Source organism: Pristis pectinata, chromosome 3 (assembly GCF_009764475.1).
Source record: "Pristis pectinata isolate sPriPec2 chromosome 3, sPriPec2.1.pri, whole genome shotgun sequence".
Lineage (NCBI taxonomy): Eukaryota > Metazoa > Chordata > Chondrichthyes > Rhinopristiformes > Pristidae > Pristis > Pristis pectinata.
In genome coordinates this window covers 106,972,428-106,995,188 of record NC_067407.1, presented here as the reverse complement: position 1 = coordinate 106,995,188, position 22,761 = coordinate 106,972,428, and the positions used below count along the sequence as shown (strand labels likewise).

At 39.7% G+C, this 22,761-nt stretch overlaps 1 protein-coding gene across 2 annotated transcripts in view; it reads right to left on the bottom strand.

The window, feature by feature from the left end:
* Positions 1–10,331: 10,331 nt before the first annotated feature.
* The window catches only part of dtl (denticleless E3 ubiquitin protein ligase homolog (Drosophila)), a 28,592-nt gene continuing 16,162 nt past the window's right edge, over positions 10,332–22,761 (bottom strand). The window contains exons 9-15 of one of the 2 annotated variants that reach the window (XM_052010889.1): positions 22,056–22,159; positions 21,649–21,753; positions 19,518–19,630; positions 17,986–18,075; positions 15,251–15,365; positions 13,694–14,532; positions 10,332–12,020 (exon numbers count right to left, since the gene is read on the bottom strand). In XM_052010889.1, the coding sequence (XP_051866849.1) occupies positions 11,964–12,020; positions 13,694–14,532; positions 15,251–15,365; positions 17,986–18,075; positions 19,518–19,630; positions 21,649–21,753; positions 22,056–22,159 (1,423 nt within the window). In that variant the 3' untranslated portion in view covers positions 10,332–11,963. The remainder of the gene's footprint in view (positions 12,021–13,693; positions 14,533–15,250; positions 15,366–17,985; positions 18,076–19,517; positions 19,631–21,648; positions 21,754–22,055; positions 22,160–22,761) is intronic. The other variant, XM_052010890.1, reaches the window with a different exon arrangement.

Sequence of the window (22,761 nt, the reverse complement as noted above, 5' to 3'; positions counted from 1 at the left end):
TCTTCTTACAACTTGCACTTGACATCAAACAATTAAAGGTGATATTAGGACAGAGTGATAGATTTGAAGTACTGTCTCAAAAGGAGCAAGTAAGGTAGCAGTTTAGAGAAGTTTGTGAAGGGATTTCCAGAGATTAGGGCCAGTCCAACTGAAGACAGGATGATTAATGGCAAATTGTTTAAAAAAAAATTCTGGAATGCACACAAGCCATAATTGGAGGACTGGAGATTTTGGAAGGTTGTGGTTCTGGAGGTTATAACAATAAGAAGTGAAAAACTGGTGCAATTTTTAAAAATGAGGTGTTATTAGGGCAGAAATCAGTGTAGAATCGCATGGCTAAGGATGATTACTGATTACAACTTGGTATAAGTTTCTAAATGGGCAGCTGAGCTCAACTTTAGAGGTGCTAGCTATAGAGCTCTTTATGCATCTAAAAATATATTAGATTGATTTATGGGCAGCACAGTGTGCAGCTAGTAGAGCTGCTGCCTTGTCTCCAGTAACTGGTTTAATCCTGACCTCTGCATGGAGTTTGCATGTTCTCCTTGTGATTACATAGGTTTCCTCCAGGTGCTCCAGTTTTTTTCCACATCCCAAAGATATGCAGGATAGTAGGTTAATTTTTCACTGTAAATTACCCCTCATGCAGATGGGTGGTAGAATTGATTTAAGTGTTAGGAGGATAGGTTACAAGGAATATTAGTGGGGTTTGCTGTGAGTGGACATGGACTTGATGGGCTGAATAGCTTGCTTCTCTGTCATAGGGAAAATGAAAATCATAATATTAACTATTTCAGAATTACATTCTGGAACTTTAACCTTCTGACTACACAAACTGCTACTGCTAGCATATTGTAAGTTGGGCCGTTGTAAGCTTTCATAACTTTAAATTGTCTTTTTTAAATGATTCATAGATATGAATTTCATCCATGGTATTTTAGTCAGATGAAAGACAAGTTCTTCCTGGTTTCAGTCACAGCCCTATTAACACGGAGACAAGACACTGAACTGCTAAAATGCTATCAGCATAAAATGCCACATAAAACCCTTCTTTAAGGCTATGTTTAATTAATGATGAAAGAAAGTAGGTTTTGTAACCAACCAGCTTAGTGACTATCACATAAGCAACAAAAAGTTCAACTTAAAAAGGCTTACCAAAAAATACATTCCTTAGGAAATCAAGTAAATAGAAGTAGGTGGTAGATATTTATAATAGACAATCTTAGTCATATCTTAATACTGAGAGAGCTGCTGCCACTTACGAAGACTCTAGAGGCATCTCAGCATTTTCAAAACAGGTCATTTTTAAGCTGCTTACCATCCCTCTATCTTGAGAAAGAATATCAGGAAGGAGAAGGAGTTCTTTGGTAGCAGCTGCTTGTTAGGCCACATAGGTAACAGGAAAATCTGAGCACACACAGCAAAGCAATTTGGCAATATAGTGCATTTAAGCTGTGCCACATGGAAGTCAGAGAGCTTAATTTCTTACTTTTTTTTACCCCTTTAAAACATTTTTCTGGAAATGTAAAATTAAGATTACAGGAGTTTTGTGATGCAGTATTATGTAACCCCACCCCTCTCAAGTGTTGTAAATCACTGATTGTATTATAGCAGGAAAGAAAACATCCTGGTTGACATGCAGCCAGAAACGTTCACAGCAACTACGGACCTGCACAGCAGCCATGATTGGATTTCCAATAATGGTTCACGTTATTAAATTACTACAAAATACACATTACAACATCTCAGTGATAAACTAATGCTAAAACTTCATTTGCATCTTAAGCCTTCTAATATGACACAATGCTTCATACCTTTTACCAGTTTCTTTCATGTAGATTTACTTGTAAGTACCAAAAGACAGCTGGCCAAGTTCCATTAACTCAACTAATAAGCTTGTGCTTGTCTGGCTTTGAACCTAATGGCATGAACATTGAATTTGATAATTTCAGGTAACCCTCACTTCCCCCTCCCCCCCCCCCCCCCCCCCCATCCATCTCCAGTCCTCCCATTTTTGACCCCTTTCCCAGACCCCGCTTGAGCCCACACATTTTACCCACGACTTCCCCCCTCCCTCATCTAGTCCTGGTTCCATCTGCCCTTCACCTCTCCTAACAGTTCTTATTATCACCTTTACTGATCAGATTCCAGCACTGGTAAACTGTGTTCCTACTCCTCCCTCCTAGCTGTCTCCAACTTCACCATTCTTATTTCCCCCCCCCCCCCGACTTTTTTTGTCTGCCTCTAACTATCATCCACCTGCCACTGTCTCCTAACTCCAGCCCTACGCCACCCCCCTCTTCTGTCTGATTCCATCTACCCATCATCCTTCACCCCTCCTTAGTCCACCAATCACCTCAGGCCCCTGTCTTACCATTACTCCTCTCCTCTCTCAGTCCTGATGCAGGGTTTCAACCAAAAACATCAACAATTTCCCTCCCCTCCACAGATGTTGTTCAACCTCAAGTAGATTGTTGCTCCAGACTCCAGCGTCTGCAATATCTTGTGTCTTCACTTTTGATCATTGTTTTTTGGCTGTCTAATTATGGTGGATCAAAATAGGATTACCTATTAAGTTTCCTCACCGTCTTCTAGTGTATGGGCCTAAATAGCTTGTTGTGTTCAGTTCATGGCTAGTTAATTCCTTTATCTTAAGCTTTGCATGAGCTACAAGGGTGTATCTTTTTCTATAAAGCTTCATTGTGCAAATCTAAAAATCTTTACATGATGTAAACATGATTTTTGAAGGTACTTTAGCATAGTTTATAAAATACTCTAGTTGGTAGAAAATAGCAGGAGATGTACTCTCAACTATACATCAGGATAATTTAAAAGTGACACTATTAAGTCTTCAGAATTACTCAGTTTTCTCCACAAGTATCAAGAACAACTGCTCCTTTGATGGAACTTAAGAGTTTGTAAGGGTTCAGTTTGAAAGTATATAAAACTTCACGGAACAGAGCATAAATCATTTAAGCAACTTCTGGAACCAAACCTGCATACAATGGGATGTAAATACGCTCCACTATTGGGTCAAATAGAATTATGAATTTAAATAGACTTGTATTTTGCATGAATTTATCAATATTCAACAAAATCTACACAAACCCTTCTTTAATTTTGGGAAGATATGCTCTCATCCAAGTTAGTGTTAGCAAATCCTCTGTACCCCTCCACCCACTGATATTTCCTCCAAAATGCCATTCCCTTCTGTGTACAGATAGCCTAGGATTTCACTTGCCCACTTTGGAGAGATTACCTTGAAATATTATCCCGCAAAACCACATCTGGACTTTGTATTAGAAAGTGAAGTATAATTCTGAAAGATTATAGATTACGACACAACAGCATTTGAAAGATTTCTTTTAAGTTAAAACTTTGTAGCCATACCTGCCTTTTATGGAAGTATCACAAAAAACAGGCAAGTCTGAATTGTACAAACGAATGCAAGGTTCACAGATCTGAACTCCATAGAAAATGATCAGTAAAGATATTATTTGTGTGAGATTACTGATGGATAGATGAGGCTCCTAGTATCAAATGTAACCAATGTCAGAAACCTGCAGTATTGCAAGAGTGATAGTTCAGTATTGCATGATCCCTTGTGGATTTTCAGTCTCACCTGTAGAAATTGCACTCCAGTTTGGATGAATGCTTAATGGACAGCCTAGGATGATCAGTCCTGTCAATTTGCATCACATTATGTAAAAGATAAAAACTACGATTTTTTTTAACACCAAGGAAAGTTCTTGCCACTAATACAAACCAGGAAGATGAAAGTTTTGATAGACAAGTTACAGCGTTTTTGTTTTAGGAGTATCTATGCATATTTTCTTTTTAAAATTTGCAAATTGGTAAACACAACAAAAATAGAAAATGTTCCTGTATTTTTCTTTGTTAAACTAAGCAGCTATTGTATCTAAGTTATGTGGATCAGAAACTATCAAGTTCAATCTCTAAAATTGTGCTGAATTAACTGATCACATGCGAAGCATCAAATGGCTTCAGGGGAAAAAAAGAACACAAGAAAATAGGAGTTGGAGTAGGCCATTAGGCCCTTCAAAGCTGCCCTGCCATTCAATATTATTATGGCTGATCTACACTGCCTCAACTCTTCTTTTCTGTCTCCACTTTAAGTACATTTAATGATCTGGCCTCTACCACTCTCAGGGGTCAGAGAATTTCAGAGACTTATTATCTCCTGAAAGAAAAATTAATTTCTGCACACCTCAGTGTGAAATGACTGGCCCCTTATTTTCTCGCCATGTTCCACTTGTTCATGACTATCCCACTGGTGTAAACTAGTGGCTCAAGTTTTGATTTCTTGAAAAATCACCATCAAGACATGCATTCTGGGATACCTCAGTGATGAAACTATACCTACTGCCCATTAAAAGAAACATACCAGGCATGGGATACTCAGAATCTAATTCTTCCTCATAAGATACATCAAGTATGACTAAGAGGAGTGGAAACTAAAAATAAACTCAAGTCTTGAATCATGAATTATCTCACTGCCACATGCAGGCCCAGGGAATTAAGGTATTGTCGGAGAAGTGTAGTACTGGCTGACTCACAGACATAACGGAACTAGGGACCTCAGAGATGAAGATACGTTACTTTTTCCTGTATATTGCAAAGGCAGTTTACAGCTTGGAAATTGGATATGGTGATGATGCAGTACTTAAATTACCAGACCCAGTAACCCTGGTTTAACAATCCAGAGATAGAAATTCAAATTCTATGTGGAATTTAAACTCAACTAATAATCTGAATTTATAAATGTAGTCTCAGTAATGATAACCAGAAATCCACCAAATGGTTGCAGAACTCCATTTGGTTTAATTATGCCCTTGGGAGAGGAAATCTCCCATCATTATCCAGTCTGGCGAAAATAGGGCAACTCCAGATCCTGAGCAATATGGGTTTCTCTGAAGTATCTGTCCAAACTACTCAGCTTTATCACTGCACAAAAGCAAGAAACCACCCAGCATTGACCTTGATGCTGAATTTTAATAAAGTCACTTGCAGCCCAGATGACTGTGTAAATCCTCCTCATTTTAGATATTAAGGGAATCAAAGAATATGGAGTAACTGCAGGAAATTTGTGTAGAGGTAAAAGGTCAACCATGATAGAGTCAGAGTACTACAGCACAGAAACAGGCCCTTCAGTCCATCTAGTCCATGCTGACCTGATCTTATGCCTAGTCCCACTCACCTGCACCCAGACCATATCCCGCCAAACCCCTCTTTGTACCAGCTCGTTCCACACTCGCATCACCCTCTGAGTGAAGAAGTTTCCCCTCACATTCCCCTTAAATATTTCACCTTTCACCCTAACTGTATGACCTCTAATTCTAGTCTCACCTGACCTGGAGGGGGAAAACGCCTGCATGCATTGACCCTATCTATACCCCTAATAATTTTGTATACTTTTATAAGATCTCCTCTCATTCTCCTGTGCTCCAGGGAATAAAGTCCCAGCAACATCCCTGTAAATTTTCTCTGTACTCTTTCAAGCTTATTGATATATTTCCTGTAGGTAGATGACCAAAACTGCACACAATACTCTAAATTCGGCCTCACCAACATCTTGTACAACTTCAACATAACATCCCAACTCCTGTACTCAATGCCCTGATTTAGGAGGTGCCAATGTGCCAAAAGCTCTCTTTATGAGCCTATCTACCTGTGATGCCACTTTCAAGGAATTATGGATCTGTATTCCCAGGTCCCTTTGATCTAATGCAGAGCCCAATCTTTCACCGTGTAAGTCTTGCCCTGGTTTGTCCTCCCAAAGTACTTGTCTGCATTAAATTATATTTGCCATTTTTCAGCCCATTTTCCTAGCTGGTCAAAGTCATGCTGCAAGCTTTGATAGCCTTCATCGCTGTCCACTATGCCCCCAATCTTGGTGTCATCTGCAAATTTGCTGATCCAGTTTACCACATTATCATCTAAATCATTAATATAGATGATAACCAGCAGACCCAGCACCGATCTCTGTGGCACACCACTAGTCACAGGCCTCCAGTCAGAGAGACAACCATCTACTACCACTCTCTGGCTTCTTAAACGAAACCAGTGTTGAATCCAACTGGCTACTTCATCCTAAATGCCAAGTGACTTAACCTTCTGGACCAGCCTCCCATGTGGGACTTTGTCAAAGGCCTTGCTAAAATCCATATAGACAACATCCACCATCTTTCCTTCATCAACCTTCTTGGTAACCTCCTCAAAAAACTCCACTAGATTGGTTAGACATGACCTACCATGCACAAAGCCATGTTGGCTATCCCTAATCAGGCCCTGTCTATCCAAATACATATATATCCCATCCCTTAGAATACCTTACAATAATTTACCCATGATGACTGATGTCAGGCTCACTGGTTTATAATTTCCCAGTTTATTCTTAGAGCCTTTCTTGAACAATGGAACAACATTAGCTATCCTGCAGTCCTCCGGCACCTCACCCATGGCTCAGGATGTTTTAAGTACCTCTGCCAGGGCCCATGCAATTTCTGCACTAGTCTCCCACAAGGTCCAAGGGGACACCTTGTCAGGCCCTGGGGATTATCCACCTTCATTCGCCTCAAGACAGCCAGCACCTCCTCTTCTGGATACGGTCCATGACCTCACTACTCTTTTGCCTCAGTTCTATAGTCTCTGTGTCAGTCTCCAGAGCAGACACAGATACAAAAAATTCATTTATGATCTCCCCCATCTCTTTCAGCTCCATGTATAGAAGACCACGCTGATCTTGAAGAGGACAAATTTTGTCCTTTGCTACCCTTTTGCTCTTAACTTAGCTATAGAATCCCTTGGGATTCTCTTTCACCCGGTCTGCCAGAGCAACCTCATATCCACTTCCTACCCTCCTGATTTCTCTCTTAAGTGTTCTCTTGCATTTCTCATACTGAAGCACCTCATTTGATCCTAACTGCTTATAGCTGATATGTGCCACCTTTTTCTTTACCAGGGTTTCAATATCCCTTGATAACCAAGGTTCCCTAAACCAGTTAGCCTTGCCTTTTATTCTAACAGGAACATATAGATTCTGTACTCTCAACATTTTCACTTTTGAAATCCTTCCACTTACCAAGAATCTCTTTGCTGGCAAATAGCCTATCCCAATCCACACCTGCCAGATCCCTTCTGGTGCCATCAAAACTGGCCTTACTCCAATTTAAAACCTCAACCCAAGGACTGGTCCTATCCTTCTGCATAATTATCTTGAAACTAATGGAATTATGATCACTAGATCCAAAATGTTCCTTTATACACTTCTGCCATCTGCCCTGTCTCGTTCCCTAGGACGAGATCCAGTATCACACTCTCACTAGTTGGGACCTCTATATATTGATTAAGGAAACTTTTCTGAAGACATTTGAAACTCTATCCCATCCAATCCCTTCACAGAATGGGAGTCCCAGTCAATATGGGGAAAAGTTAATATCACCTAGTATCACAACCTTATTTCCTGCAATCTTGTTGAAAGTTCCAGCAAGCACGAGAACCACATCCTGCATCACTCATGTTCTCACCGATATCTGGAGACTGTGGTGTAAATTGGGAGAGCTATCCCACAGACCAGTCATGCAACAACCTGACAGAACCAAACTGGAATACCAGAGTTCACAATGACACTAAAAGAAAGTGAAACAAAAATGCAAATGCTGGAAATCTGGAGCAAGGTCAAAAAATGCTGGAAATACTCAGCAGGTCAGGCAGCATCTGTGGAAGGAGAACATTTCTGAGAGACAGGATCTACCTCCATTTGGAAAGGCAAAGAGTGATTTGGGATACTCAGCATGGCTTTGTGTGTTGAAATTCTGTCTCAAAAAATTGATTGGTTTTTTTTGAAGAGGTGACCAAAAGGATTGGCGAGGGCAGGGCAGTCGACATTTGCTAGACATTTTAAAAGGTCCCTCATGGTAGGCTTGTCTGGAAAGTTAGATCACATTGTAATCTATGGTTTCCTAGCTAATTGGAAAGAAAATTGTTTTCGTGATAGAAGGCAGAGGGTGGTAGTGGGAGGTTATTTTTCAGATTGAAGGCCTGTGACCAGTGGTGTGCCACAGGTATCAGTACTGGGTCCCCTCTTGTTCATCTATAATAACAATTTGGTTGAGAATGCAAGTGGTATGGTTAGTAAGTTTGTGGATAACACCAAAATTAGGGTTATTGGGGACAGTAAAGGAATTCTATCTTAGATCACAACAGGATCTAAATCAACTGGGAAAGTGGGACAAGGAATGGCAGATGGAATTTAACTTGGACAAGTGTGATGTGTTGCATTTTGGGAAGTTAAACCAGGGTAGGACTTACACAATAAATGGCAGGACCCTGGAGAATCTAGGGTACAAGTACATAGTACTCAAAAGTACAACACAAGCAGACAGGGTGGTGAAGGCAGCATTTGACACACTTGCTTTCATTGGTCAGAGCATGAGCACAAGAATTGGGACATAATGTTACAGTTCTACAAGATATTGGCAAGTCTGCACTTGGAATACTGTGCGCATTTCTGGTAACCTAGCTATAGGAAGGATGTCATTAAACTGGAAAAAGGTGCAGAAAAGATTCACAAGCTATAGCTAGAGGTAGGGGCCATTTGCAGCATAGTCAGCCAAGGGGTGACCTTATAAGAATTATATAATATCATGAGGGGAATGAATAAGTGAATGGTCACAATCTAGAGGGCATGGATTTAAGGTGAGAGAGGAATGACTTAATAAGGTACCCAAGAGGAAACTTTTTCCACACAGAGGGTGGTGGTTCTATGGAACAAGCTGCCAGAGGAAGTGGTAGAGGTGGTTACAATTACAATGTTTAAAAGCAGTTGGGCAGATACATGGATAGAAAAGATTTCTGGGGGAAATGGGACTAATTCAGGTAGGCACCTTGGTCGAGTGGATGAGTAGGGCTGAAGGGATCGTTTCCGTGCTGTATAACTATGGCTCTATTATTTCAGGCCCAGGAACCATCATCAGACTGGAAGTGTTAACCATTTCTCCTTCCACAGATACTGTCTGACCTGCTGAGTGTTTCCAGCATTTTCTGTTTCTGGTCTCAAACCATTTGCTTTTTTCCATCTTTCCTAGTTGAGAAGACATGGACAAAATGATGTGCTGCCTTGTGTGGGAAATGACAAAGTACTGGCAGGGGAAGGGATGTCTGGGTGAGATTTTCCAGTCACCTGGATCACAGTGCTTGAGCTGTACTCAGTAACAATTCAATTAACATTTTTAAGCTCAGAAATACTCAAGTTCAGTGATCTTAAGTTCACAACATTGGGACCATACATCAGAGAAAAGTGTATAGAGAGGTTGTGCCAATTTTCTTTTGCAAGTGGCATTGTCTAACTACAAATACCTTCAACCATAATATTAAGTGACTAATTCAGACCTAAGTCATAATTATGGCAGCTAATGATCTGATGTTTAGGAGTTGTATTTTATTGTGTTAAATAAACATTTTACAACTATTGCCCACACTGCCAAAGTCCATCCCTCAGGAAGTCCTTTGGCGAAGCCAGAAATTGGAACAGGATATGCAGCAGGAAACTGTTTTCAGCCTTTGTTGACAATTGTTAACAATTTTGTTTAAAATTAAAACCACACTCTGCCCCCAAAATAGCCTTTACGTCATCCTTACCTGGGTTACATTCAAAATAGTCCACATTCCTGAATCAGGCAAAGGGCAAAGACAACTAGCTTTTCCAAACAAAGATGTTCTCCTTCACAAAGTAGCCAATTTGCCTTTGAAAATAAAAACTGTTGTGCCATGATTTAGTATTACTTAAATCTAACTAATCTGGTATTACTCTTTAAATACTAAAATGCTTTTAGATCAGTTTTCGGGCCTTTTCTATGGTCTCTGTTTTTTGTTTAAATAAGCAAGGAATGAAATGTGCCTCAGGAGAATCACAACAGCCAAGGGTACTTCAAAAGAACAATAGGAGAAGGTTGCAAGAAGTGCATTTCAAGGAGATGCAAACATTTATGGAACATCTGAAATGAGGCATGCACTTAGGAAATACAAGGCACACAGTTATACCATTGAACTGTCAAACCTAATGAGTGCCTGCATCGCTTCCTTTCTGGTTTACATTGCATGTTGATTCTTCAGCCTTTGTGCATTGGACTCCTAAAGCTGCATACAATATTCTGAGACTTAATAAATGTGTTGTAGAAATTCATCTATTGCTTTTATCTAATGCTAAAATAATGAACCAAGCAGTATTAAATTCCATGCTATTATTCACGAGCATTAAAAAAAATGGAGAACACTCTTGCTTAAACATACAAACTTACTTGCACTTAAATGGATGAGATCAATTACTTTAATGAAAAAACAATACATGGTGCAACTTTAATTTCCAAATTCATACAAAACTTGAAAGTTGAAACTTCTGCATTAAGTATTCTAAATCCTACTTTGACTGACAAATAAACTAGCTCAATGATAATTTTGTGTCAGAACTATATTGTAGCTTTAGCAAGTTAACCTTGACACAATTAAAGTGCAGTAGTACCACCATAATTCAGAAAACAAACAAGGACAATGTTGTCAAACAATTCACATGACAAATAGATGTTTACCATTGCAGAGGTGCTATCAATTCATAATGCATCAATTCCATATGTATTGACATCAGAATTCTAAGAGACAGGGCTAGGAAAGGGCAGAGAGATTCTACCAAATGTAACCTAACCACTGCTTCGCCTAAGGTATCAATGTGTTGCCATATTATTTGGTTGCACATTATATATTGTTTTAGATTGAAAAAACACAAAACTGGGCTTTTTAAGTTCCATTCATTTATCTGTTACAATGAAAGGTCCATAACAAGTGGCATAATCTACAACATTCGAATAATTTTGCTTCCAGTTGTGCGAAGGCATCCACATTTTGTATTTCCTTAAGACATAGGAAGCAATTTGGCCCAGAGTCTATGCCAGATATCAGAGCAATCTCATTCCCCCACTTATTTCCTTATAACCTTTTCTTTCACATATACCCAGTAACACCCCCTGGCTTTCCCATTCACCTACAATAGGGGTAATTTACAGTGACCAATTAATCCACTGACCAGCACATTGGAGGAAACCTGTGTGATCATAAGGAGAAAATGTAAACTCTACAGACAGCATTGGAGGTCCGAATTGAGCCTGCATCACTGGAGTTATGAGACACCTCCATTACCTTCAGTGCCACTATGTGTCCCCCAGGCTGGAGTCATAGCAAAATATAGTTTGTTCCAACATTAAGCAAAAAAAAGAACATCAAACATTATCGAAGTAGGTAAAATCTAATCTGGGAAGCAACAAGTTCAATATCAACCAGTAACATAATTTATAAACATAGCTGTAACTTTGTGCTTTTTAAAAAAAGGAAAGTAAAATTTAAAATTTGGATAAAATTCAAATGGAACCAGGGTGTTTTGACAAATAAACCAAGTAATTACTTCAATGCTCAAAAACCATTGATTAGTTAAATTTAGGGGTACAGTTTGTAGTTCTTAATTTTTCTCTCTGCTCATTTCTTAACACTGCAAAATGAGCTAGTTGTGTGGTTGACAGTTTTCAGTCCTGTCCCTACATGCACTATAATGCATAAGCTACCCTGTTCATCAGCTAGTACTAACCCGAGATCCAATAGGAAATGAGATTGCTGGTACATAAATTGTCATTAGAATTTAAATTAGTTACTCAGTTAGGTGCAAGACTTTTTTTTGACTGGGGAACAAGAGGGAAACTGTGGTTGAACAATAGTCAAAAAAAAAGGGTATTAAAAATTCGGAACTCTATTTCACAAGTAAATTAATGAAAACCATACACCATCACAGATGGCAGACAGGAAATACTACACATAGAAGATAAGTGTTTCATCAAGAGTGCTGCAAGCTTTAAATTCAGCATTAGGTTATGCCAATAATTCCCAGCTGCACAATATGGTCAATCAGTCAACTTCCGCTGAAAATACGAAGAGATCTTGCGCATTGAAGCTGCAGTCTGTAGAACAAAAAACATTATATGAACTTTTCTACATAAGAAATAAGCCTTGGTATTAACAGTGTGTAGCAGAGAAATTAAACATTTATTTCACATTTCAGGTACCAGCTTAAATGTGTGGTAGGGGGTGGTCCAAAGGCATCGATAAATTTATCCAACCAAAGTAGTACATGCAAGGGAGTTCAGCAGTCAGTCAATCACTGCCTCGGGGAGCTTTACCTCATACATACACATGGTGATACATGAACACGAATACCATATAAACAGGGCACTTAAAACAAAACAGCAAAAATGGAAATTATTCTGTCTCTGACAGGATCTAATGATGACAGTGTACAAGTATTCCCGCACTGTCATTTTATCTGGAGGTATGTTAGTAGATGGGCAGTAGAAAGGAGGGAGACAAAGTGCTGTAAGTGGGTAAAACAGCAATAACAAAACTGGTGGGTTTTTAAACTTAACAACAAAGCATTACGGAGAGAATATAAAATTTAGTACATAAAGTAGAACCCAAACCTGTGAAAAAAAACTTGGAAAGGACCAGCACTACAGAAGGTGTGAAATGTGGTTAAATAAAGGAGATATTTCCCATGCAAGAATACTAGGTTAAGACTTTAAAATAGCAAACAGAATATTGCATTAAACTGATTTGAGAATTTGAACCATTCAAGCAAAAATATTCATGAAGTTTATTTCATAATCTATCCAATTGGTAGTAATTTTGATAAAAGGCAACAAAGTTTATTCTAATGTAATACATAGTATTAACACAGAACAGTACAGCACAGGAACAGGCCCTTCAGACCACAACGTCGGTGCAGACCATGATGCCAAATTAAACTAATCCTATCTGCCTGCTTATGATCCATATCCCCATTCACTGCATGTTCACGTGCCTGTCTGAATGCTTCTTAAATGACACTATCGTGTCTGCTTCCATCACCACCCTGGTAGTGCATTCCAGACATCTACTACTTGCTCTGTGTTTAAAAACTTATCCATTAACTCCCCCCCCCCCCCCCCAACTCAAAGTTATGCCCTCTAGTATTTGACATGTCTGTCCTGGGAAAAAAGACCATCTACTATCCATACTCCTCAAAATTTTATACCGTCAGGTCTCCCCTCAGCCTCTGCCACTCCCAAGAGAGCCTCCTGGTGAACCTCTTCTGCACCCTCTCCAATGCCTCCACCTGTAATAGGGTGACCAGAACTGTACACAATACTCCAAATGTGGCCTAACCAATGTTTTATAGATCTGCAACACAACTTCCTGACTCTTATACTCAATGCCCCAACTCATGAAGGCAAGCATGCCACACACTTTCTTTACTACCCTATCTAAGTGCTTTGTCACTTTCAGGGAGGTATGGACTTCGACCCCATGATCCCTCTGTACATCAATGCTGTTAAGGCTCCTGCCATTTACTGTATACTTTCCCCTTTTGACCTCCCAAAGTGCAACACTTCACACTTGCCCAGATAAAACTCCATTGCCATTTCTCCACCCATATCTGCAACTGATCTATATCCTGCTGTATCCTTTGACAATCTACTTCACTATCTACAACTCCACCAACTCCATCATCTGCAGATTTACTAATCAGCCCATCTACATATTCATGCAAGTCATTTATACATTGTACTTATTCAATATTATATATTGTATTACTTACTGGTGAACTTGCTAGATTCCATTCTTCCTTTTTCTTCACAGATAAATTCTGTGAGATAGTTGGACTCGTGGATAATCTCCCCATTCTAACACCCAGTTCAAGTTTCTGTTTTTCTCCTAATTCAGCAAGCCAATTTAGATTTTGTGGGGAGTTGTTTTCTTTGTCCAGGATTTCAGCTCTCTGTTGGGACTTGCATGAAGATGAGGAAGCTTCCAGGTCTGGACAGGGAAAAGGGCTTACTAAAGGAAGGATTTCTCCAGAGTTACTGTCAGTGTTCTTCATCCCTTTGTCGTCTATATTTTCTGTTGATAAGTTTTTCCTTTTCTGTATCTCTGCATAGCAGATATCAATTTTACATTTTTTAGAAATATGACTGAGTTCTGCCACAAAACTGCACTCTTCATTTTTGCTATTGTCCATTACTGACCCATCACTGGTGTCCAATCTTCTTTTAACTTTCTTCTCTGAAACTGGAGCATTTATAGCTGCCAAGACATCTTTTGATTGAATTTGTCCGTCTGAGTTCAGCACCATCCTTGAAGTATTGTGGGCACCAAAGAGAGAGGCAGGAGGGCAGGGGCTTTTAACCATCCATTTCTTGATTGACATCTTCCAAGAGGAAGAATTTGGTGGTGAAGAGGAAGTTGACTTACTCAGCTGATGTGGTATATAATTCTTGCCTAAAGAGCTCTGCGTTACAGAGCTGGGAGTGTTGAAAGAGAGAGGCATGCCTCCACTGATATTAGGGGCACATGCAGCTTGCTGAGGAGATGGCAACTTGGGACCTTCCATCAATGAAGTTTTGGGTGGAGTACCACGTGTTGACTGAATGATGACATCTGTTCAAAGCAATGCAGGGAGATTACAATTCACTTAGGCTCACAACATCCCACATTAATCTGGGAACATGCTGCAAGTTTGTACAATTTTGAGCAAAATGACTCCAAAATTTGTATTCGCCAACATACCAATTCATAACTAAACTATTATTTTGAAAGACAACTTTTTCCCCCCAGTTCCATGTCCCTGACAGCACACCAAGTTACATCGACCAATTCTTACTGCATGTTGCTTAGTTCACATTTGGTTCATTTCAACTCAAGAACTTCAATCAGTACTATTTCAGACCTTACCAAATCAAGTCATGATTCAGCTAACAGTTAGGAGACTCAAGATGTTCCAAGTTTAATTTGGAAATACTGATCATTAAGTAGCTCAATAAGTTATGTAGATGTCTAAAAGTAGACAAAAGGAATATTTTAAATGCTAATATTCTTAAATAAATAGATGCAAAATGGGCAAGTATAGTGGGTCAGACAGCATTTAAGAGAGAGACATGATTAAATTCTGCCCTCAATACTTTTGCTTTAAAGGTTCACTGCCAATCCTTTGAAGCTGCAATACAAGTTCTTGTTTGAGGATGTTTGAAAACTGACAACTCACACAAGAAAACAAAAAAAAATTACCTAATCAATGTCCTTTAAAGTGTATGATTACATATATCCATACATAATTTGTCCTGTGGCTCCAGCCTTTAGTTGGATATATTTATTTTACCTTTCTCCGTTGGCTTCTTCTGGCATGCAGATCCCACTAATTCAGATTTGGTCACACCCACTTTTCGATTTAGACGCCAGATTCGAACAGTATTATCATCAGAGCAAGTAGCAATCTAAAAGGAGAGAGGAGCAAAATTAGATGGTCAAAAATCACAAATATTAGCAGGTTTGTGATGGACTGGTTTACAAGACAGGTTTTTACAGTTGCAGTTATGTGCAGAACATCACCTCTCAAAAATGAAACCAAAATTCAGTTGCATTTTCCAAGCTTAAAAGGCACTTGTTGACAAAGCAAATTATCGATCTGTCACCAAGAATAATTACATTTCCTTACGTAAACAGATCAAAAAATGCATCTTCAAGCTCTGCTGCTTCCAGATATGATTCAATACTCTAAGGAATTTATTCTAGTAGCTCATTCTTTTGAGTGGGAAGGGTTAGTAATATAACAATGCATAATAGCAACACACCTTTGTGGAATTCTGCACAATTACTCATCGTTTCTCAACTTTCCCTTATCAACTCAAAAGTTCAACTGAAATCTCTAACTACTTTTAAATCAAAACCAGGGACAGTTACGATTTTAAATTTGTTGCACTATTTCGGAAGAAACAGTTCAATGTTTCTATAACTAAACTGAATATTCATATTGTTCATTTACTTAATAGAATATGGTCATTTCAAAAGAAGAATATTGATCAACTTTCCCACCAACATTTGCAACACTTCTGACATCCACCACAGCTTTAACAGTTCCTTGTCTGCCCTGTTCCAAATTCACCATGGCTATCCAATTCCACCTCTCCCCCACCCATATCAACCAACAGGCCTTGGTTTCTTCTTCAATGTAGCAACCTCTGACATTCCCAATGTGATGCCACTACCTCGTCTCCTTTCAGCATTCCAAAAGGACCACTCCCTCCAGGATGTTCTGGTTCATTCTTTTATCTTCACTGTTATCCATTCTTCTGTATATGCAATCATCTACCTTTGACCTCCTTCCCTTTCCAAATTCCGAGGCCTCATTCTTTCCACTTGAAGTGAATTTACTTGAAATTGAATCATTTCAGATGCTGTATTTGTCACTCATAATGCGGCCTCCTCTGCACTCAGATAATCAAATGTTGACTGAGTGACTGCTTCACAGGACACTTCTATTTAGTGCAAAAGCATGACCCCAACCATTGGCTTGCACACCACACTAGTTCTCCACATCGTTTGGATCTCTGTCCTTGGTCTCCTATACTGTTCCAGCAATACTCAAAGCTTGAGGAACAAAACTTCATTTTCAGTCTAGGCACAAAATTACCCTATGGGCTCACTGAATTCTGCACTTACAAACAATCAGCACTTCCATTTCTGATTTCCAGCATTTAGACAATTTTATATAAATACTCTGCTTCCCTATTTAAACTTCCTCCAGACTGATCACCTGTTCCCAATTGTCCCATTACCATCTGCTGTCACCTTGCTCCAAGCATTCCATCGTTTAATCTCTTCTCTCCCACCTTGCCAAATTCATTCCATTTTGTACATTTCCTTCCTTTCCCCCTTTCCCAGCATCTCAAATAACGATGAATCAGAGTACAGGAAGGAGATAGAGAGCTTGGTAACGTGGTGTCATGACAACAATCTTTCCCTCAATGTCAGCAAAAGCAAAGAGCTGGTCATTGACTTCAGGAAGGTGGGGGTGGGGGTGGTGATACACATGCACCTGTCTACATCAACAGTGCTGAGGTTGTGAGGGTTGAGAGCTTTAAGTTCCTAGGAGTAAACATAGCCACGGCCAAGAAAGCTCACCAGCACCTCTACTTCCTCAGGAGGCTAAAGAAATTTAGCATATCCCCTTTGACACTCACCAATTTTTATCGATGCACCATAGAAAGCATCCTATCTGGATGCAGCACGGCTTGGTATGGCAACTGCTCTGCCTGGGACCGGGATCACAAGAAACTGCAGAGAATTGTGGACACTGCTCAGCACATCACAAAAACCATTCTCCCCTCCATGGACTCTGTCTATACTTCTCGCTGCCTCGGTAAAGCAGCCAGCATAATCAAAGACCCCAGCTGGGACATTCTCTCTTCTCCCCTTTACCATCAGGCAAAAAATACAAAAGCCTGAAAGTATGTACCACCAGGCTCAAGGACAGCTTCTATCCTGCTGTCATAAGACTATTGAATTGTTCCCTAGTACGACAAGATGGATTCTTGACCTCACAATCTACTTTGTTATGACCTTGCGTCTTATTGTCAACCTGCACTGCACTTTGTCACCGTGACACTTTACTCTGCATTCTGTATTGTTTTACCTTGTTTGTGCTACATTAATGCACTCTGTAATGAATTGATCTATATGAATGCTATGCAAAACAAGTTTTTCCACTGTACCTCGGTACAAGTGACAATAATATTCCAATTCCAGAAGAAAAATTGTTCATTTATTCCCAGTTTTGAAGAAACGTCAATAACTTCAAATGTTAACTACCTCTGTAGATAGAGGCCACCTGACCCATTGAGGTTTATAGCAATTTGATTCTTATTAACACCGATTTTCTTTACACAAGTTTCCAATCAACACAGCTAATTAATTTCTCATACCAACAATTTGGACAGCATCTGTGCAGCAACAATAAACTTCACTCAACATTTTGGAACAAGTAGATTCTATGCCAAGTGGATGATGATCTGCCATTTAAATACATCCCAGAACAGATCACAAACAAAAGCTGACCTTTGAGAAATCTGAAGGGCACCAGGACACAGACGTCACCTCTTGAGAGTGTCCCTGGAGCACTGTTGGAGGATGAAGAGGATCAGTGACCTGAAATAACAAGGAATTTAAACAGTCAACTTTAATGGCAATTGGTTACAACATTAACCTCATTTTCTTCAGGGTAGCAGCATCTTCAGTTTAAATCCCATATTATTAATTGCATGAAAGGGCATGAAAGATCGTGTGCAATTCAGGCTACTGTGAAGTTATCACAGCTGCAGTTGCTGTAATTTAGTGATGTGGCACAACCCTTTACCCTAATTTGGATCAGAACACTGCAAAGCAAGGCTACAGGGAACGGAATCGTGAGCTGTTCTCACATTAGTGTAGCTAAATTTTAGTGATAACAGCAGCATGTGGTAATTCTCATCTCAAACGCCCCTTAACCCAAGAGTATCAAGTTTTTCATAATGCATTTAAGCTATTTTTAGAAGGAGAAATGTTACAAGCAATAATGGGTGTGGAAACTACCATCAAGAGAGATTAGCAGAACAGTTTCCTACCATCTCACACAGGAGATGTACAACCCACTGGGTGCAACTGTGGAGTTCTTTCTTTGCATTCTCTCTTTTTTCACTCCTTTCCTGAAGAAAATCCATGCTATACCATGGATTACTTAAAAGCCCTAATGGAATCCTAAATAAGCCAGATTTAAAAGATGCATTCTCTGGCTGAAACAAGCAACTTTGAGTTGAAGGAAATCAGCACAAGTCAGCCAACTCCACGAACCTCATTCTTTGCTCAGTTTCTTTGAAGGATTGACTACTGGAAAGTGACTAACTTACTACTAGTTTTGCAGGCTTTCAGTTGCCTGGTGATAAGATACCTTCATTTCAGCACTAATACAGGTGTGACAACTGCTAGATTGGAACAGCCAGTGAACAACCTTTGAGCTCAAACGTGGAAAACCTAACAGGACAAAAACTAATTTATAATGCACGCATGCCGAAAACAAGATTTTTGGCGAGACACTGTAAAAGCTTACTAAAAAGACATTGCCTAAAGTTTAATTTATGCTCTATGACATCCCACTGATTTCAATGAGAATGAGTGCCAGGAAGAGTTTAACCATCTGTTGATGTGAGTGTGAGACTCCCCACTTCCTTGCAATTAGTCAAATAATTTGTGGATCTGCATCACATATTAAGAATATGCATTTAGGTGGAATTAAGTCTATCAATCCATGTAGCTGCACAAACCAGCTCATTTGTAAAAGCAGAAAACTGAAGAGGTAGAAATACCTTTTTAAAAAAAGTTTGCTCGAAACTGATCACTTGCAGCTTGTAGTAACCCTGCATCATTTATTTTCTTTTAGTATACCTGTACTCCAGTTCAAAGAGGCCAAGCACTATTAAAGACATTTGATTATAATAACATATATTATTTGGCCTGAAGGACTTGTTGGTGCAAATTTTTAAAAAGTACAGAATTAACAGGCATGTTGACTTAGTGCATCTCCTTCTAATTTTAAATTAATTGCAGTCACTCACCTTCCAGATATATGCATTATGATCAGTGGACCCACTGACAAGGAATTGATCATCTGGACTAAGACCGGCCTTAATATAAAAGGTGGAATTCTGATGACCACTGAAGGTTGCAACTACACAAAATAAAGAGAAGACCAATCAGAGGACAAAGAGATGCCATCAACTCAAGATGTGACCTGGGCTCAGTGCAACAAAATCCATTTTATGGCATAAAAATACAAAATTTATATATGTGCAGGAAAGATGAAGCTGCTCAAAATAATAACAGTAATTGTTCTTATTTATTTTCTCTATTAGTTTATTTTCTGCCTCAGTGCTACAAAGTCTCCACTTGCTGCCTTTACTGTGGTGATAAATGAAGCAAGTTTACATTCAACTAAACCAAGAAATTGATACAAGTGGAGTCAAAATTAGCTATTTGAAAATTCATATAAGAGTTGATTGTGCAGTGCCCATATTTTCTTATCTGGTTATGTTCCAATCTCATGCAGGGCAATCCAAGCAAATTAAAATTCATGCCTTTAAAACTTATATAATAAATTTTTCCATTCTGGGGATGAACTTCCAATCAATCTAGTCATGTATAGAACCATTACAAATTTTCAATTAATTCCCTTAGCCAGAGTACACTAGATTTTGGCAGAGTTTGGGAAAGTTTTTTTTAAATATTAAAAAAGAGAGTAGGTAGATCCAACAATCATATGCACTAAAGAACAGTTGTTATCCCAGTGACCAGGTTAACATTTATTCTTTGACAAACACTCAAATAGATTAGAGACACAAATGACTGCAGGTGCTGGAACCTGAAGCAATGAACAAACTGCTGGAGGAACTTAAGGAGTCAAGCAGCATCTGTGGGGGTGGGGAGTGTGGCTGGGAGGGACTGTAAACGTTCAGGGTTGAAACCCTGCATTGGGACTGAGTGTGGAGAGGGAAGACAGACTGTATAAAGAGAGGAGGAATGGTAAGATGGGCTAGTAGGTGATTGGTGGACCAACAATGGGTGAAGGATGATAGAGCCTGGTAGAGGAGGGAGAGGGGAGGAATTGGGAGACAGAGGCAAGTGGATGATGGGCAGAAAAAAAAGGGAGAGGCAGATGGAGCCAGGTGGGGGAGGGGAAGTGAAGATGGAGACAGCTGCTGGATGGTGATAAGCAGGAACATAAAAGCTACCAGTGCCATAATCTGATAAAGTAATAATGGAAACCAACAGGGGAGAGGCAGGCAGATGGAACGAGGAGAGGGAGGGGGATGAAAAGGGAGGGGGGGTAGAGAGAGGTTATGGGAAGGGGGACAAAAAAGTGGGAGGACCAGAGATGGATCAGCAGAAAAAGAGGGGGACAAAGGTTACCTGAAATGGGAAAATTCAATTTTCATGCCAGTGGGTTGTAGACTACCCGGGCAGAATGGAGGGCGTTGTTCCTCTACTTGCCGTTGGCAGCGCAGAAGGCCAAGGATGGACAGGCCAGTGTGGGAATGGGAAGGGGAGTTGAAATGGCATACAACTGGCTGCTTGGGATGGCCATTGCGGACAGAGTGCAGATGCTCTACATATTGGTCATCTAGTCTGCGCTTGGCCTCCTCAATGTAGTGGAAATCACATTGGGAGCACCAAATGCAATAGACAAGGTTGGAGGAAGTGCACATGAATCTTCTCCTCACCTGGAAGGGCTCTTTAGGTCAGCTGCAGTGAAATCCCACCACTCATCACATCTTATCCTCCCTGCCCCTTTTCACCTTCCACAGGGACCACTCCCTCTGTGACTCCCTAGTCCCCTCATTTCAGCCCCCCCCCCCCCCCAATCTTCCTTAACCCAATACCTTCTCCTGCAACCACAGGAGGTGCAACATTTGCTCTTAAACCTCCTCCCTCACCACCATCCAGGGACCTAACACAGCCCTTCCAGGGAGGAGTTCTGCTAGCATTTACAACAATAAGCATGGGCATTTATCAGCAATATCTGCACAATAGTATCTTTAAAGCACCTTTCACATCATATCTCAAGGTACAAGCAAGTTGGAAATATCAAAAGTTGCAGATACAGTTTTTTTTTAAAACAAAAATCTGAAGTGAGTTTGAATGCCAGATGGTAGCACTAAAAAGATAACAGACAGACAGGCCTTTACTTACTTGGTGTGGTTTTCAAGCCAGTCAAATTGAACATGTAAATGTTATCATCAGTGCAGTTTGCAAAAAGATTAGAGCCTTTTGAATCCAAAATAATACTGGAGTATCCTGCAGGTAAAGAAATTGGAATTCCCAAATAGATTCAGAACAAGGTTTACAAATCTAAACATACATAGACAAAATTTAACTCTACTACAACTAAATCAACACAGTCACCATAATTCAGAACAAGACTTGACAGTTCTAAGTATTCAAGTGTCTCATGAAGTATTTCAATATTTCAATTTTGTTACTGTCATTTGAATATTAATGTCTGGTCAGATTAAGATATACTGTAATTCTTCTGCTCCTTCGTCTTGAATTCAATGACAGAGTCACAGATCAGTGAACACATAGTGAACAACATTTACCGAGCTTTCGTGCACTGGTGCCTGGATAAAGAAAGGACTGAACTGGCACAGGATCTTGGTGAAGAATGGTGTAGTTCTTTCTTAAATCCCATACTTTGATGACACTGGAATGCAAATAAAACCCATTAAAAAAAATGATTAGTCATTAAATAAATGTCATCCTGAGCTCAATGTTAGCACCCTTGTGCTTGCGAAAAAAATATTATGCTCAAGTTCCACTCCTACAGCTTTAACAAATTACCTGGAAAACAATATGACATGCAACACCGAGGGAGTGCTCTTAGAGCTAATAACATTTTAAGGAAACTCTAAACTAATGTCCTCACAGATTCAATGACACTATTTGGAAAACCGTACTTCACAAATACTTTGGCCAAAGATGATTCCTCAACTGAATCATACAGCCAATGATGGCAGTAGACTCTATATGCACCCTTGCTAAGTGATAGAATGTTGACCTTGTGCCAGTTACTTGGATCTCTTCTTCCCACCCCCCACCACCCTAAAAGCAGAGCTATACAACCATCATCTCATCAAGCAATATACTGAAATCTCCCTCCTCCTACATGAATTTTGGAGCCAGTCATCTTCTCAACTGGCACTGACCATTCTTTGAAATAAAACCAAGCCAAGCACCTCTTCACATACCATACAGGATCACTATTTAGTGATCAATACATCCTCGCCACAGTATTGTTTTAATGGG